Genomic DNA, 19,095 nt, shown 5'->3' with positions numbered 1-19,095 from the left:
AGGGATAGGAGCGAGCACCACCGTCTGTTTATATAAACCATCGCTGCTGTGTTGTCCATCAAAATTGAAATGCACCTGTTTCAAAGCTGCCACAGGAAAACACCGCATGCGAAGTGAATAGCTCTCAACTCCCTGACATTGATATGAAGAGAGAGGTCTGCTGGGCCCCACATATTGTGTGTCCGTAGTTTCCTGAGATAGACGCTTCCAACACAGGCTGGGGAACCTATCACCAGATGAATGGATGGGGAAAGACAAAGGAAGGGCATTCCTTCAGACCACCTCCTTGCAAAGACACCAGTTGAGGGATCTCAACACGTCTGCAGGCACCATTACCACCGCGTCCATATGCTGGAATGCTGAGCTGTGGGTCCGCGCCAGCGATAGTTGGAGTGGACATAACCTGAGCCTGGAATGCTGTACCACGTAAGTGCAGGCCGCCATGAGCCCTAGCAGCCTCATGCAGCAGCGGGGCCATCGTGGTGGGGAAATGACTGGAGGCACAGGATGGCCTACTTTAATGTCGTGAAGCACCCCATGGGCAGGGAGGCTCTGGTCCTCATCGCATCCAGGAAACCCCCCACAAACTGTATTGTTTGAGTGGGGACCAGGGTGGATTTAGCCTTGTTTAGGATAAGGCCCAGCCTGATGAACGTCTTCCTAACAAGGGATATGTGGCAGATTACCTGGGACGGGAAGGAGCCTGTTATAAGCCAATTATCCAGGTATGGATAAATCTGGACCCATGGCTTCCTCAGGAAAGTGGCCACTACTGCCATATACTTTGTAAAAACTCTGGGGGCCATAGAAAGGCCAAAGGGAAGGGCCGTAAACTAATGGCTGTGACCCACCATAAAACGGAGGAATCACTTGTGCATGGGTGCGATAGAAATGTGAAAATAGGCATCTTTGAGATTGAAGGCAGAGTACTGGTCTCCCATGGCTAGGCAGGAATGATGGAGGCCAAGGTTATCATTTTCAACTTTGACTTTAATATGAAAGTATCCCTTAGGTCCAGAATAGAGCAGAAGCTGCCCTTGGCCTTTGGAACTAGGAAGTAGCGGGAGTAGAAACCCTTTTCCCTTAGGTCCTAGGGTCCTCCTGTACTGCCCCCAGCTCTACCTCAAAGGGCAGGTCCTGAATCATGTTCTGGACTTCTCATGGAATGCCAGACACCTGAAAGCCATGTGTCCCTGTGCAGGACCAGGCCTGTGCCACAGTAGAGCCTGTTGCATCCGTGGAGTCCAGGGTTGCCTGAAATGCCACCTGGGACACTACATTGCCCTCCTTTGACAAGGCCCTAAACTCCTGCCTCGAGTCCTGGGGCAGTGACTCTCAAAATTTGTCTATAGCTGCCCATGAGTTGAAGGAGGATTTGCTGGTTAGCAATCCTGAGTATGAGACCCCCTGAGACGTAGGCCTTGCGACTCAACAGGTCTGATCATTTGGCTTCACTGTTTTTGGGGTAGGTGCAGGTTGGCCCTGATGTTCGCAGTGCTTAGTGGCCTGTACCACTATCAAGCCTGGTGGCAGATACGAGGACAGGTGCTCATGGCCCACCTGGGGGACAATGCACCACTGTTCTGCCCTCTTATCTGCAGGCAGAATAGATGCTGGCATCTGCCAGAGGGCCTTAGTGATTGTGCCCTCTGTCTTGAATTCAAGGACAAGGCCACTTGAAACAGCACCTCTGTATTGAGGATGGTCGACTGTCGGGTCAGAGTCCTCAGAGGCCCATTCAAGTTGGACCCTAGACTTTGGGCCAGTCTCTGGAGGAGTTCTTGGCTGGCCCAGGAGTCCATGGCCAGCATTGATGAGGAGGTCAACCTAGGGCCTCACCGGGAGAGGACGATGAGTACTCATGTACTGTTACATCCTCCAGTTCGTGCAGCCACTCCAATTCCTGAGAGTGGACAGATTGCCCTGACTGCCCTTAATTCCTGATACCCTCAGGAATGGGTGTCCTGATGGGTGCTGAGGGATTCATCCTGTACCACCGAGGCCTCCGGTGCCAGGGCACTAGGCAATGGGGTGGCCAAGGCTAGGGCCCAGATTCCCCAACATGAGGATCCTGCTGTGAAGAGAGCACTCTCTTGGGCCTGGTGGTACGCCCACAGGGTCCAAAACAGCCACTGGTCTGGGTGCTGCCACTGTGGAGGCCAGGTCTGTGATTTTCCCGAGATGCTATCATGGCACTTGCAGTGCCAGGAGCGAGAGCGGCGCTGGGACCTGGAACGGTGCCGGGACTGGGATCAGGTTGGGTGTCCGAGTGGCACCGGGAGTGGGAACAAGAAAGCGACGCCCTGGACTGCATTGACTCCACATCGGAATTTGTCGAGTAACCTAACTCTGACCAAGGCAGGGCTGAGGTTGGACCTGGGGATTGGTGCCTCTGCATGTGCCAAACCATGGAAGCTGGCTTGCCCTGGTGCTGCATCAGCAGTGGAGCATCAAGTGCTCCGGTGCTGTGGACTGGGCCGCCGGGATGAGCATGCTAGACACCGAGCTCTCCCTGGATTCCAGTACTGGTAGCCTCGCTATCTCAGAAGGACCTGTTGGGTGCTGGTGTAGATGTGAGTGCTGGGGACTGCAGCACCACACGGGGAACCAGTGCCGAGGGTGGTGCGAGCCTAGCCGGGGGGGTGGGCCTGTGCCAATGACAAGGCACAGGCCTGAGGCCGGTCCTTGTGCTCCAGAGGAGGCAAGGGCGAATCAGCAGTCAGCTTGATCAATGCCTGAGCTGCCTTGAATACACCCGGAATGGAGGGTCTTTCAACCGGAACCAGCTCCTCCATTTTACCGTGGCTCTTGGTCATGCTCGACTGGCCACGCTCTGATCTAGGAGCAGCAGACCTTGTGGACAGTGTGAGCACGAAAGGTTGCCCCGACTGGGGGCACACCACAGGCTGGGTTAGAAACCTGCCCCTCTCCAGCCTCCTCTTCTTGTGCGGCATCAGTGATTGAGATTGATGCCACATCGCAGGGTGCCTCGACACTGATGAGGCTCCTCAAGACCCAAGTTTCTCCCGCAGTGAGGGCCAGTGCCACATCTGCTGATTCCATCAGGAGTATCTTCAAGCATGAATCTCTCTTTTGCTGAGTCTAGGGCTTAAAACTGCGGCAGATTCTGCAGTTAGCCAGGTCGTCGGCCTCATTCAGACACTTCAGGCACAAATTGTGTGGGTCACCATAGGCATAGGGTTGGAAGAGTCAGCACAGGACTTAAAGCCATGAGGCCCTGGCATGTCCCGTGGGCTGGGAGGGAAAGGGATGCAACAGAAGAGCTCCAATCCAAAACAAACCTATTTAACTCTATCTAAACTGGTACTCAACTGGGGAAGCAACTTGGAAAGAACAAAGGTATTAAACTAGGTGCTAACAACTCTAAAGACTTTCAAATACCCCTGAGAAAATGCTTGCAATCAAGCAATAAAGGAGCTCTAACAACCATCACTGGTGGTAAGAAGGAACTGAAGGTGTGGAAGGCCAATGGGGGTATGTACAGGCAGTCCCCGAGTTACGCGGATCCGACTTATGTCGGTTCAGCACTTACGAACGGGGCTCTCTCGCTCCAGAGCTCGCAGGCAGCGGGACCGCCCAGAGCGCAGCGGTCCTGCCACCTCAACCTCCGGGGGAGAAAAGCTGCTCCGGGTGCCCCTGGTCTGCTGGGGACCGTCTCCAGCAGACCAGGGACACCGGGAGCAAAGCCGCAGCGGCGGCGGGGTCCCGCGCCTCTGAGGCTTTGCCAGAGCCTCTGGTCTGCGGGGGACCGTCTCCAGCAGACCAGGGACACGGGGAGCAAAGCCGCAGCGGCGGCGGGGTCCTGCGCCTCTGAGGCTTTGCCAGAGCAAAGCCTCAGAGGCGCGGCACCCCGCCACCGCTGCGGCTTTGCTCCCCGTGTCCCTGGTCTGCTGGGGGGTAAGGGGGGCGCAGCTAGTGCGCCCCCTCCCCCAGCAGACCAGGCTTTTGTTGTGGACCCTGGGGTAGAGCAGCTGGGGTGCTGCCGGGTTGGTCCTGCAGGGACCTACCTGGCAGCCCAGCTGTTCTGTCCCAGGCTCGAGATTCAGCCGCTGTTGAAACTGATCAGTGGCTGATTCCAGGAAGCTGGGGGCAGAGCAATTCTGCCTCCAGCTTTCTGTAGTCAGCCCCTGGTCAGTTTCAGCAGCAGCGGCTGAATCTGGAGCCAGTTCCGACTTACATGCAAATTCAACTTAAGAACAAACCTATAGTCCCTATCTTGTATGTAACCCGGGGACTGCTTGTATACACTGATATAGTGGCACCACTCAAGGGCGCTCCACTGCTGGCCCAACAAGTATCGCAAGGGGAAACTCTCCAACAATCTGTGCATGTGGTGCGCGCGCACCTAAGTGGAATGAACATGAGAAAGCATTCGAAGAAGAAACTTCTCTATTGTATTTAGCATAGTGTACACTATGGACCCAATCCTGAAAATTTTACCTGATTTATAAATCCCATTAACTTAACTCAGAATTAGGCTCTTTTTGAACACAGGAGTTTCTCCTGACCACCCACAAAAAGTAGTACATTAAATGAAAATCTACCTGCCAATGAAAATATATAGTAAAAAACTGTACTCTAGTGCAATGACATCTGATTTTGCCCAATAATTAATAAGTTTAAGTTCAAAAAAGTTATGCAAAATCAAGAACAGGCCCAAAAGAAACTGAATTTACAGAATGCTATTAGCTGTAGGAGTCACAACTGAAATGTAAATAAAATTGCTATTCAAAGTCTTTTCTAATTCCAGATCAGGAGTAGTAAGTTCTTTCATCTTATTATATGAAAGGTAGTTTTAGAAAACCTAAAATATTCAAATATAATTTAATTCTGGATTATAATAAATGAATAAATATTTTCATGTCAGTTGTAGAAATAAAAATGATATTAAGGTCTGCATTGTAGAATGCTCAGTTTTTTACGCCGTTACCCACCAACAGCTCTCAACTTGAAGGCTAAGCTCCCTTAGTGGGGAGTAGGAGGTTGTTGGGATAAAACCTCAATATGGATATAAAAATGAATATTAATCGCCATCAGTACAGATGATGTGAAAGAGGGGTTGGCTGCAATGATGAAAGGGAAGGTGGCTAATGAAGATTATATCCCCTCAGAATTTCTTCATTGACTAGGCCCCAGGGACTCTGATGGTTGATGAAACTATACATAATAACTATGGCATATGGATGCATCCCAAAAGCCTGGCGGGAGCAACAGTCATTGCCATACTTAAACCAGACAAGCCAACTAACAGCCCAGGAAGATACAGGCCAATATCACTCCTATGTAATACCTAAACACTTCTAAAATGTACCATTCTTCAGAAAATCATTCCTCTTGTTGAGTTAGCAATCCTCAAAGAACAAGTGGGATTCTGGCCCAAATGTTATTATTGTGACCATATTTTGGTTTATGTGGTCCAGAAACAGGCGAGCACTAGTTGAAGAGCAGGAGTGTCAATGTTACAGGTATCATCAATGGCTGAATTATGTACTCCAAAATCGAGTGCTGTGCACCAGCACACATGAGAAGTAGCCATACTCGATTTGTTGGTTGTCCAAACACTCCAATGTGGTGCAAGACTATAACCCTCAATTTGATCCCAACATGTTGCTTTTGCATATTACTCCCTCATCCATTCGCCGTGATACCACACCCCTTTGGAAATTCGAGGATCATGGACAATGAACATTTTCCCAACAGAACCTTAACATCATCCCTCACCACCACTTAAAGTCGAGTAAGCCCCTTTGGGCCCACTCATTAAATGTTCAACAATGCAACTTCAACCCTGATGAAGTCTGGAAAGCCAAATGGAGTTTGCAAGAAGTCACAAATAAACACTTTAACAAAAGACCTGAAACAGAAGATTCTTGATTTTGATCTATAAAGTTCATAGGCAACCCTCAGCTGTTATCTGCACAAACCATGACAAATGCTGATGCTTGCTGCACAAATGAAAAATTAAGAACTCTTTAGTGTACGACTGTGATCACTTAGAACAGATCATGGAACATATAACTGAATGCCCAAACCACAAATATGAAGGAAGCATCATAGCAATACACTCTGCTACTCCAGACACAATTATCTAGCTTACCCATCTAACTGAAAAATTACAGTTGCTCTACATTTATATCAGCCATACAAAGGAGAAAAATATAGGTTTTATATCTCCTATTTTGTTTTAATGCCATACTTTGTTTTAAAATATTTACTGTTATTACAATTTGAGCTTTGTATAAGATATTTAATAGACATTTTAATTGCAAGCTATAAATGCAATACATATCAGGTCATAAATCCAAGGACAATTTTGTTGAAAAGACAAATGAGCATCTTCTCAAAGAACAAAGTACTTCCTCACATACCAGAACCACTAGTCTAGTACAGACATGATCTTTGTCTCAAGAAAGAGTTTCATGTTTTAGAAAAAGACCTGGTGGCATTTAAAAAAGAGGATTTTTTTTCATAGGTTGTTCCAAAGAGGAATGTAGGTTGTGTTACTACAGCTATAAAGTAAGACACAAAAGGGAGTTATTTTTTTAGAAATCCTTTAGAAAGAAAAAGCAACAGTTAAATCACCTACAAAATTCATATTGAAGTACAGGCAGTCCCCGAGTTACGCGGATCCGACTTATGTCGGATCCGCAGTTACAAACGGGGCTTTTCTCACCCTGGAGGACGGGAGCGGCGGGACGCCCAGATGTGCCGCGGTCCGCTGCCCCCGTCCTTCGGGGCGAGAAAAGCTGCTCCCCATCTCCCTGGGCTGTCCCGCTGCGGCTTTGCTCTCCGTCTCCCTGCAGACCAGGGAGACGGGGAGCAAAGCCGCGGAGCACGCCCGCAGGGGGACAGCCCAAGTGTGCCTGGGCTGTCCCGCTGCCTGCGCACTCTGCGGCTTTGCTCCGCGTCTCCCAGGTCAGCAGACCAGGGAGATGGAGCAAAGCCGTGGAGGACTTGGGCGGTCCCGCCACCCCCGTCTCCCTGGTCTGCTGGGGGGGGGTGCAGCTAGTGCCCCCCCCCCAGCAGACCAGGCTTTTCTTGCCTACCCCTGGGGTAGAGCAGCTGGGGGCTGCCGGGTTGGTTCCGCAGCGCCGCTCCGGACCAACCCAGCAGCACCCCAGCTGCTCTGCCCCAGGCATCCTGATTCAGCCGCTGCTGGTCAGTTTCAGCAGCGGCTGAATCAGGACACCTGGGGCAGAGCAGCTGGGGTGCTGCTGGGTTGCTCCAGTAGCGCCGAGGAGCCGCGCTACCGGAGCAACCCAGCGGCACCCCAGCTGCTCTGCCCCAGGCGTCCTGATTCAGCCGCTGCTGAAACTGACCAGTGGCTGACTACAGGAAGCTGGAGGCAGAGTTGCTCTGCCCCAGGCTTCCTGGAATCAGCTGCTGATCAGTTTCAGCAGCAGCTGACTTGGGGACGCCTGGGTTTCTTAAGTTGAATCTGTATGTAAGTCAGAACTGGCGTCCAGATTCAGCCGCGGTTGAAACTGATCAGTTTCAGCAGCGGCTGATGCCAGTTCCGACTTACATACAGATTCAACTTAAGAACAAACCTACAGTCCCTATCTTGTACGTAACCCGGGGACTGCCTGTACACTTCTTTTACATATGCTACAGTTTTCATCCTTCACTGCAGGAAAACAATTATGGTTGAAAATGCTGGTTCCTTAGTTGGGGCTTGCCCACACAATGAATGATGCAATAGAGAGGAAAGACTTCAAGAGCACACTCAAATTTCCTTGTGTGCTTTAATGTAGTTCCATTAATGCTCATTAATGCAATTCCATTTCATTTAGTGAATGTCAGCAGATTCACACAGTCCAGTTAGTGTACAACACACCAGTGCACACTTAAATTTACATTCCCCTAGTACAGATCCATTCACCATGAAGACAACACCCAACTCATTTGATGCAACTATAATACTTAAATTGATAAGCTTTATTTATAAAATGTATATCTGCAAATATTTTGCATCAAAGCTTCTAATGATGTGTAAATAATACAAGGTAGTATATACTACCTTAGGCTGTGTCCAGACTGCATCCCTCTGCCGAGAGAAGGATGCACATCAAGCACTTCAGAAGCGCAAATGAGCCCAGGATATTTAAATGTCGAAATGAGGAGTACAGGAGCAGCCAAAAAAGCTCTCCAGTGTCGGCAGAGCCACGGCTACACTTTACTTTCATTTTTGACACTGAGCCTGATCGGCACAGCGTTGGAATGTAAGAATGCAAATGCAGCCCAGGATATTTAAATCCCGGGCTCATTTGCACTTCCGAAGTGCTTGATTTGCATCCCTTTCTTGGCAGAGGGATGCAGTCTAGACACAGCCTTAGAATATATACTACCATAGACGCGACTACTCTGACCACTGAGTACATAGCCTGAGATGCTATCTGGGGAAAAAGAAGAAGAAGGGGAAAAATGAATATTTTAACATTAAAATGTCAAAAAAGTTTGGTGAAAATTTAAATTCTTCTACTTAGGTCCTTGTAAAACATAAAACAACTACAATAATTTGATTTGTGTGTGTGAAAATTTTCCCATTTTATAGACAACTAATTGTAACATAGTTTGTTTCCCCTCAAAATAAGTGAAAGCCTTAAAAAACAAAAGACGACAAATGAGGAATAAAAATGTTTCATCTCCTAAAATGTCATTTTGTTATGTGGGATGCCAGACCATCAGCTGCACAAGATTATCTACTCGCTTTCAAGGAGAAGAGGAGATGAAAGATGATGCATTTAAGCCACCTTTGCATACATCTTGCCCTCAATATAAACTTGGATCAATTTGAATTCTGTTCTAAATCATGCTGGCTTGTAATGGCCACCAAAGGGCCCTTATATCAGCCAGGTATTACCAAAACACCACACACACACACCAATCACACCCCTTATCAGTTGCACTCCACTAAGGGCACGTCTTTACCATGGACTGGATTGATGGGCAGTGATCAACCCAGCGGAGGTTGATTTATCGTGTCTATACAAGGCATGACAAATCAACCGCTAAGCACTCTCCTATTGAATCCGGTACTACAGCAAAATAAAAAGAATAAGCAGAGTCAATGGGAGAGCGTAAGCTGTTGACTTACCCCTGTGAAGATACTGTGGTAAGCAAACGTAAGAACACTGACTTCAGCTACATTATTTATGTAACTGAAGTTGCATAACTTAGGTGAATGGCCTGTGGTAGCACAGACAAGGCCTGAGCTGGCCTGTAGGGAACTAGTTTGTCCATTGAGGAGTGTTTAAGGCAGCTTTCCAGGCTCTCTTTGCTACTGGAGTAGTACAAATGGGCTGGGAGAGGGAACAGGACCTTTCTTTATACACAGTAAACACAGTATGTCACATAGAAGGCCAAATTCCCTCTTTAGTAAAACATGCATAACTGAACAGAGACTGACAATCCCTATGCTTATTATATAGAATATTGTAAAATAAATTGCTACTTGAACAATTTAGTTATTTGACAAACCTTATATATGGAAAGATCACATTTTAAGGATTATGCCAGAAATCAGAAAATTAAGATTAACACTATTTCCTGACAATTAAATGCTTATTTTTCAACTTTAATGTCCTATTTATGTTTGTCTTTTCAGTGGAATAATTGTATCGTTAATATGATGTAAATGTATTCGGTTTCTGCAGAGCTATTGTTGTGAAACTTACCTTGCTACATGATTAATTACTGGAGCAAAGTTTGTTGGGCCATAAAGCTGTACAGATTTTAAACTTCTATAGTATGCTTCCATTACTCCATCAATTCCACTGCAATAGGGATTCTGAGGGTTTCCATTCTAAACAGTTAAAGAAAATTGGATAGGATTATTAATATTTTAAGTTAAGACTCAAAATAAACAGTACCAAAATATACAGAAGTAGTTCTAATATGGTATTTAACTGAACATCTTGTGTTCCTTTAAGGCTTGAAGGAGGTGTACCGGTAGTTCGGAATAGGAAGCCTAGTCCGAACTACCTAGTTCGAGCCCCATGTAGCCACGCTGCACGGGGTTCGAACCAGCGGGGTTTTAAAAATGGCGGCTCCCCGCTTATGCAAATGAAGCCCGGGAAATTCAAATCCCGGGCTTCATTTGCAAGTGCGGTATGCCTACATTACCCTCCTAGTTCGAACTAGGAGGGTAGTGTAGACATACCCAAAGTCTCTTGATGGCTTCAGTATTCTCCTCTGTACTGGGCAAGCTGATCCTGAGGATGATTGTTGGGATTTCACTATGTTGGGAGACACTGGATTGCTTGGAATTCTTGTATTTAAGACTAAGCTTTTTCAGGCATTTTTTAAAATATATATACTACATCTCTACAATACCTATTACACTGAATGCCTATGCACAATAGGCTGCCAATTTGGTGAGATCCATGTACATATTGTGAAGCAAATATATCAAATCCAGTTTAGCTTTAAAATTTCATACTGAATATCAGGGCAAGTAATTAAAAAATACACCTTTACTTCTGAAATGATTTGATTTTATGAGTCAGTTGTCAATATAGAGAGAACACCTGCAGGCATCAATCAAGATGTTAAGCCACTACCACCATCAAGCATGGTGAATATTTTGGGGAGCATTGCATGCTTAAAGGACAACACGTCTTATACTGGTAGTAACTAAAAGTTACACCGAGATATATCCTGCATCTACTTTTATTGAAATATATGCACAAACATCTTGAAGGTTTAAGGCCACAGACTAGTCCTGCTGATTTAGAGTAGTGATAATACTTCCTAGAACAATTACGTGGAATTGTATCTTCCCAAAGTATTTGTTTCATTTTCAGAGTGCACAGGAATAAGGGAATACCAGAAACAAAACCTCTTTATCAAGCTACTGTAGCTGAGGCCTAGATATATTATGTTTCCTTCCTCTTTTGGGGGTTTAAAAGGACCTTCCCTATGACCTGGTTTTCTGCCTATAAGCTAGTCCTGATGAAGAGTGCTGAAATTGCTTTCTTGAACAGGAAAGTTGTTTACTTTGGAAAGCTGGATGATTGAACTGGTAGAACAGTTTTTTTTTCAGTTTTATTGCCTGTTATGAACAAAATACATAAAAATACTCCTGAAAAAGAGATCAGAATATACTACTGTACACTCAAAGTTTTTCTGTACTGCCAGGAATTTGAGTGTATGTACAACCACAAAACAATCTTTGTTAAACATACAAGAAAAGTTATTAAAAACTGTATTCTATGTCTTTTCTTACCAAAGCAAATTCATGAGAGACTCTTCCATCTGGGGGCAGCTTAGCCCCAAAACCTAGAGCTGGAAACATTTTGTCAGTATCATAATCTTGAATGATTTCACCTACTGCCTTCAGTGCCATGCCATAAGCATTCAGTTGGTAGGGGTTCATATAGTGGAGTGAGGTAGGCTGTGCAGGGTTACCTGTTAAAACAAAGATCAGATGCATCTTACAATGGACTCACTTGAGAATGCAACTTAGCATTAAAGTGAGAAAGGTATCTTGTATTCTAGGGAAAATCCAAGATATGCAACCTGGAAGACTAGGCTATCAAGTGATAGAGTGGTCTCAGAACTGCCTCTAGTCTGGAAGAGGTTCATTGCAACTGTTCTCATGTAAGTCTGAAAAACTGACCATTTCACAAACACAGAGGAGATTTGAATAAAATTGGTACATATCAGAATATTCAGTTATAGGAAAAACAAAGTAAGTATATTTATTAAAAAGGCAGAAATTTTTCTTATGAGCAGATGGATGATTAGACCTAAACATCACAGTACCTAAAGGGAATAAACCCTAAGAACTCTATAATCACCATGATAATACAGCAGAGACTTCAAAGATGAATGGCTATACACTAACAAAACAGAAAAGGTCACTGGAATTCAACACAAATGTAGGATTCAAACTGACACGTTGAACCTGCAGCTTCTCAGTGATGCTCAAGTTTAGAGACCATGAGTGACTGACACACTAAGCTAAAGATGTAATCACTTGATTGCCCGATTTCTTTTATTGCCTCTAAGTATATACCAGTGTAGATTAGTTTTACTACTAATACTATGTTCTTTCTTACCATATATATTGTTCTTGATGAGAACTTCTCTTCTCTTTTCTAACAAACCTTGTTTGTTTAAACTTATTCTGATCGTAAGATCATTTTGGGATTATTTACAGGGAGCTATTCTGTGAAAGGAAAAGTACTTTTTTATTTCTAAGGAGAGGTAATCAAGGGGACCTGTAATATAAGTCCATTCAAGAATTTGTTCAGAAGCAATAACTAGAGATCCTGCTTTTGTAAAATGTAACCAGGATTGTGCTTGACTCCATACATTACAAAACCGAATGACCAAGAATCAAATAGTAGAGAACTACAGTAATAATATGTATGTATATGTTGTAGTCACTATATAAATGTTTTGTTTTTGATCAGAAAAGACAATTCCTGAAGTTTCTTCAGCTCATCTGTTATAGTCTTGCATTGCTTTTGTAATGCTTGGGTCACATAAGTAGCAATATTGCCTATTGCCACGATGCAAGTGGCGAAAATGGGAGGAGTCTTAGCTCTTTTCCCAAACTCTACTGCTGGCATAGCTATGTTAATGTACAATAATGGACTCCCTCTTGCTACTCATGATTGAATCTTTAATTTATGGTGGACTAAACATAATTAAGACTATTTTTTCTTCTTAATTATTGTTTGGCATAGCAGAACATAAAGGAGAGAAGAGAACTCTAAAGATATGGAAGGAAAAAAGTCAGCTAATGAGAGAGATATATTTTAATATACATTCCTGGCTAATGGAATTCTGAATATAAAATCTTAGTGTACTATGATCCTATTTTTAAATGAGCAATAAAGTTAACATAATAAAACTGAGTAATTAGTTGTGAGTATGCTGGTAATTTTTATTTGTAGAAATGCTGAGATATACTAGACTTTTTAATGAAATTTACAAAAACACTGCTGTTACTTTAAGAAGAAAAAACCTAAAAAATCTTTAACACTTAGTTTAATGTAATCTGGAACTATAAATTTGAAATCAAATGCCTGTATCACAAATACATAAATAATGTTGCATGGCATTATTAGTGGGCAAAATTAAGGGTGCTTGGGTGTCATGCTATCATTAATAACTATGGAATAGGGATTTAGAAAAGGAAGATGTTCTCAGGTAGGATTTATGATGAACTTTTTTTAGACATGTGGTTCTCTATCTGCTATGCTATCTAGTACATGTGATTTCTGTAGTATTCTAGTATTCTGTGGTTTCTAAATAAGCAAATGGCAGTATTAGAAGTGTTTCTAAAAGAGAAGTTACTCACCCTGTGAAGTAACGATTGTTCTTCGAGATGTGCCCCGTGGGTGCTCCACTCTAGGTGTCGGGTCCCGTCCCCGCGGCTCGGAGACTTTTCATAGCCGTGCTCCGCCGGCTCGCGCATGCGTGGTTCACCAGGATAGCGTTCGCGCCTTTGATCAGCCACGCGCGAGCCGGCAACCGTCCGTTCCTCTCATCTGAAAGAGACATTAAGTGAGGTGTAGGACCTCCGGTCGCGGATGACTGAGGGATCCATTGTCCTGGGTCAACAGATTCGGAAGGGAAGGTAGAGGATATGGCACTTTCACGGACATCTGGTGAAGCATTGAAAACCAAGGCTGGCGAGCCCATGCTGGCGCGAGAAGGATTACTCGAGCTTTGTCTACATTGATCTTTTCGAGAACTCTGGGAATTAACACTACTGGTGGGAAAGCATACAGTAATGAAGTCCCCCAATGGAGAACGAAGGCGTCCCCCAGCGAATGGCGACCTATCCCGGCTCATGAACAATAATTGGGACATTTCGAATTGAGTTATGTCGCAAACAGGTCTATTGTTGGAAATCCTCATCGACCGAAGATACGATTCAGTACGTCTGAGCGAATTTCCCACTCGTGGTCGTGTGGAAAACGCCTGCTGAGAGAATCCGCTACTAGATTGTCGGCACCCGGCAGGTAGGAAGCTGTTAGAACAGTGTTGTTGGTAATACACCAATTCCATAAATGGATGCTCTCTGCGCAAAGAGAACGGGATCGCGTACCTCCTTGCTTGTTTATATAAAACATAGTCGCCATGTTGTCTGTTAAAATCCTTGCCGTTGTATTTTGAATGCGTGACTGAAAATGCCTGCACGCGTGCCGCACCGCTCTCAACTCGAGCACATTAATATGCAAAAGCATTTCTCTTGTCGACCACCATCCCTGGACCGTGAGATTGCCCATGTGAGCTCCCCAGCCTATGAGGGAGGCATCTGTCGTTATTTGTGTAGTAGGTTGAGGGCGATGAAATGGAACGCCTGTGAGGAGATTGGTCGGGTTGATCCACCACTGTAGGGATTCCCGGACATACTACGGCACCACTAGCGGCCTGTGGACACCGTGCTTCGACGGGATGTAAACCGTGGCTAACCAGTGCTGGAGGCAACGAAAACGTAACCTTGCGTTGGACACTATGATGGTGGCAGCAGCCATATGCCCCAACAGTTGTTGACAGACACATGTGGGGATTGTTGGAGCGTGGACCACCATGTGCACCAATTCCTTGATTATTATAAAACGTTCCATCGGTAAATACGCGCGCGCCATGGTTGAATCGAGGCGCGCACCTATGAACATGAGATTTTGGGATGGAACTAGTGTTGACTTCTTCAAGTTTATGAGAAGGCCCAGGGTAGCAAACTCGTCGGATACTGTCCGAACCATATGACATGTTTCCATGCAGGTCGTACCCCTGAGAAGGCAATCGTCTAAGTAGGGGAATATTGTTACCCCTAGTCTGCGTAGGTGGGCCGCGACCACTGCTAGCATCTTGGTGAAGACTCTGGGGGCACATGCCAGGCCGAATGGAAGAACCCTGTACTGGTAATGTTCGCTCCCCAGTTGGAAACGAAGGAAACGTCTGTGTGCCACGTGAATCTCTACGTGGAAATAAGCGTCCTGCAAGTCGAGGACTGCAAACCAATCCTTTTCGTTCAATGACGGAAGAATGGTCGATAAGGTTACCATCTTGAAACGCTGCTTTCGAAGGTGCCGGTTCAGTCTTCGAAGGTCCAGGATGGATCTCCATCCTCCTGACTTCTTTGGTGTGAGGAAATATCGGGAGTAAAAGCCTTTCCCCCAAAACTGCTTGGGAACTCTATCGCCCCGATGGTGAGCAAACGTTGAACTTCTTGCTCCAATAGATTCTTGTGAGAGGGGTCCCTGAAGAGGGACGGGGAGGGGGGAGTGGTAGGGGGAATAGAAAGAAAGGGGATGGAGAGGCCGGATTGAACTACCTCTAGCACCCATCTGTCTGTGGTGATCGTAGACCAGTGGTGGTAAAAAGAGCGTAAACGATGGTGAAAAAGATGATGGGTTTCCGTATTGACTATGGACGATTGGTTTGTATCCTCGACAAGCAAGTCAAATCTGTTGCTTAGTCGACTGTTGATTACCCGAACGGTTCTGCTGTGGTCGCTTGCGCTGGGGGCGCTGTCTAGGACGCTGGTTGTCGAAGGGACGTGATTGTTGTCTAGGGAAATTGAAGTCATATCTCCGTTGGTAGGGGAAATAACGCCTACGCTTGAAGGAAGGTGTGTACATCCCCAGTGTATGTAAAGTGGTGCATGAGTCTTTTCCCGAGTGGAGGACCTCATCGGTGTTTGCCGCAAAAAGTTTAAGTTTGTCAAAGGGCAGATCCTCAACCTTGCTCTGCAACTCCTTCGGTGCCCCTGCGGACGAAAGCCAAGATGATCTCCTCATGGCTATACCAGTAGCAGCGGCCTGAGCTGCTGTGTCAGCCATATCCATAGCGATCTGGAGCGCAGCGCTACATGATGTGTACCCCTCCTGTACTATCGCTTTCAGGAGTGGTTTCTTGGTGTCTGGGAGATGGTGCAACAAATCCGCTAGTTTGGAGTAATTATCAAAATTATGGTTTGACAGGTGGGCTGAGTAATTCGCAATGCGAAGTAAGAGTGTAGCTGAGGAATACACTTTCCTCCCAAAAATATCCAATTTTTTGTTGTCCTTGTCCAAAAGGGGATTTCTGTACTGTGGCGCCTTACTCCTACGTTGCGCTGCGTCTACTACCAGTGAATTGGGTTGGGGGTGATTAAATAAAAAGTTCAACCCCTTTGCTGGAACAAAATATTTTCTATCAGCTTTTTTTACTTGTAGGTGCAATTGATGTTGAGGTTTGCCATATCTCGTCCGCCACTTCCATAATCGCCTCATCGATTGGCAGCGTGACTTTCGCACGTTGTTGTGGGCGGATATTCTTCAGAAGGCAATGTCTCTTAACAGACACATCTGCTAGCTGTATGTCCTGTGTGTCTGCCACTCGTTTGAAGAGATCCTGAAAATGTTTCAGATCGTCCGGTGGAGAGATTTCAACTGGGCAAATTGCTTCATCCGGGGAAGACGATGGACAGTCCGCCGGGGAAGTTTTCGGTTTAGGGTCTTCCGTTTCCGATAGCTGGCCCTCCTCTGGGAACTGGTCTAACTGGATTGTTGAGCTTTTGACTGGAGAAGGTGAGCATAGTGGTTGTGATTTATGATGTAAGTATTCTGCTAACGGTGATTGATAGATGAGAGAAGATCCCCTATGCGATAATGGTGAACAATGACGGTGGAGGCGATCGTCATACGATCTATGATAGCGGTCACAGCAACGTTCAGAGCGTGACGGAGAGGGGTATCGAGAAGAACGTGCGCTATCATGCTGGATATAATAGACGCGGCAGGGGGAGCGCCTCACCAATCCGTATCTTGTGAGACGGGTGGGCGACCGGGATCGTGAACGGGATCGATGTGCATCTAAATACACCGCATCCCTATAACCATGCCAGCTGTACATAATCCAAGAGGGGGAAAAATAGTCGAGATAGCGACTTCGCCCTCTTGGTGAAGCAGGTGGGGAAAAAGACCTGTGCCTATGATGGGTCTTTGACAATGACTTCCTATATGCTGAAGTCTCATCCCTACCACGAAGCATAGGGGAACCAGGCACCGAGTGAAGGTGAGACGGTGCCGGAGAGGCCAGCTGCTGCTGGTCTAATGTCGATGCTGGCAAGACGCCCGGTGCCGGAGTTGACAAAGATGCCGAATCTGAGGCATTAGTGTGTTCCGCCTCAGGTCTTGGTGCTGGGGAAGACGTCACTGCCGGGGCAAGGGAAACAGGCGCCGATTCACCGGGAGCCGTTGAAGCTGGTGCCGGGACGCTGATCAGTTGCAGCGCCGGCGCGCTTGTCAATTTCAAGGCGCGTGAAGCTGAAGCCGATGCCGGCTTGCTGGTCAGTTGCGGCGTCGCTCCCGGTGTTGGTGCTGAAGCCGCTCTGGCTCTGGATGGTGGGGGCTCCTTTATGCCATCCCCCGTGAGTTGTCTGGACCCCCCGGAGGTCACTTTAGAAGCCGCTGCTGGGGTTGAAACTGCCGCAGGGAGGGAGCGTGCCGGGGACGGCTTTGACGTTTTGGAGCCTGCCGGTCCCGGAGAAGCTGCTCTCCGCTTGTGCTGGGAGATTTTTGTGGCTGCTGAAGGGGTAGGGTCAGGCTGCAGTGCCTTACCAAACATGAACATCCTTAGTTTCATCTCCCGCTCCCTCCGGGCTCTCGAAGTTAATTTGCGGCAATGGGTGCACTTGTCAGGGACATGAGTCTCCCCCAGGCACCTAATACAAGTGCCATGGCCGTCAGCTGTTGGCATGGCTTCTCGGCAGACCGAACATTTCTTGAAACCAGTTGATCCTGGCATTTTTGAGCAGAGTTACAGAAAAACTGAATCGTGTGTAACCCGCTGCGGTTAGTCAATTTCACAGCTTAGCGCTTCGCAGCAGCGCTTCTGAGTGAAAACAGTTTTAAAGAATTTTTTTTTTTTTAAACAAGAGAACACATAACAGTTAACAGGAACACAGCTAACCCTAAAACTCTAACTATTTACAGGTAGACAACTATCTAAAACCATGACTAGGGAAGAGATCAGGGAGCTCCGATCGCGACCTGAGGCGGTTGAGAGGAACTGACGGTTGCCGGCTCACGCGCGGCTGATCAAAGGCGCGAACGCTATCCTGGAGAACCACGCATGCGCGAGCCGGCGGAGCATGGCTATGAAAAGTCTCCGAGCCGCGGCGCCGGGACGGGACCCGACACCTAGAGTGGAGCACCCACGGGGCCACTCGAAGAAGAATTCAAACTTTCCTATTTGTGGAGAGAATGTACGTACCATCTTATGGCCCAGATGGATGGAGAGCTGTGGTCTGTGTCAGTCAGCTCTGCAAAGAGTCTGTCTGTGATCTAGTAATTATTCTTCATCCTTGGATGCCCCAGAACCAGTGACAACAAACCCCAGGTTGATTTGAGAAAGAGGCAGTACACTGGATCCCACTGAAGAGATCCCACACTGGAAAACGTTGGATTAAAAGACTCAGTGCACCTTCTGGATGCAATGGGATGGGCACTAGTCTGTATAAGCCCAATTCAAAGGTCTACATATAATAAAAGTCTAAATAATATTATTTTAAAAGTCAGTAAGTAACCAAATGTATGAATCATTGCACTGTTAAAAAAGAGCAAAAACCCAAGTCCATCCTGTGTTGAAATGGGTTCATGTTTTATGCAAACCTTTTATGCACAGCCCTAGTTCAAATTCAGGTACTTTATTACTTTTCAGACATCGTTTCTTGATAACAGCTTTTTGACATATCACCTGCAGGGTTCTGAATTCAAGTCAAGACTAATAAAAACTAAACAAAACATGTTTTTTAAGAATGTATCCTAATTCTAATGAACAATGTTGCAAAAATAATAATTTTAAAAAAACTATCATAATTCTGTGATGTATTAGAAGTGGTACTGTAAACTAGACATGAGAGGTAATTATTCTCTTCCACTCCATGCTGACTAGGCCTCAACTGGAGTATTGCGTCATGTTCTGGGTCCACATTTCAGGAAAGATTTCACTGAATCACTGAACCCACAGAAGAACAAAAAAAAATTATTAAAAGATCTAGAAAACATGACCTATGAGGGAAGATTGAAAAAAAATCAATTTTTTTTGAAGGAGGAGAAAAGACTG

The 19,095-nt window shown here is 46.0% G+C and overlaps 1 protein-coding gene across 9 annotated transcripts in view; it reads right to left on the bottom strand.

The window, feature by feature from the left end:
• Positions 1–19,095, bottom strand: part of CPNE8 (copine 8) — a 215,527-nt gene that overhangs the window by 30,085 nt on the left and 166,347 nt on the right. For all 9 annotated transcript variants that reach the window (XR_012903542.1, XM_006120408.4, XM_014572184.3 and 6 more), the window contains 2 exons: positions 11,249–11,430; positions 9,699–9,826 (listed from right to left, as the gene is read on the bottom strand). Coding sequence is in view for 8 of the 9 variants with exons in the window: in XM_006120408.4 (XP_006120470.1) it covers positions 9,699–9,826; positions 11,249–11,430 (310 nt within the window). In the remaining variant the exon portion in view is untranslated. The remainder of the gene's footprint in view (positions 1–9,698; positions 9,827–11,248; positions 11,431–19,095) is intronic.

Source organism: Pelodiscus sinensis, chromosome 1 (genome assembly GCF_049634645.1).
Source record: "Pelodiscus sinensis isolate JC-2024 chromosome 1, ASM4963464v1, whole genome shotgun sequence".
NCBI classification, from domain to species: Eukaryota; Metazoa; Chordata; order Testudines; family Trionychidae; genus Pelodiscus; species Pelodiscus sinensis.
This window is presented reverse-complemented; position numbering and strand designations above follow the sequence as displayed.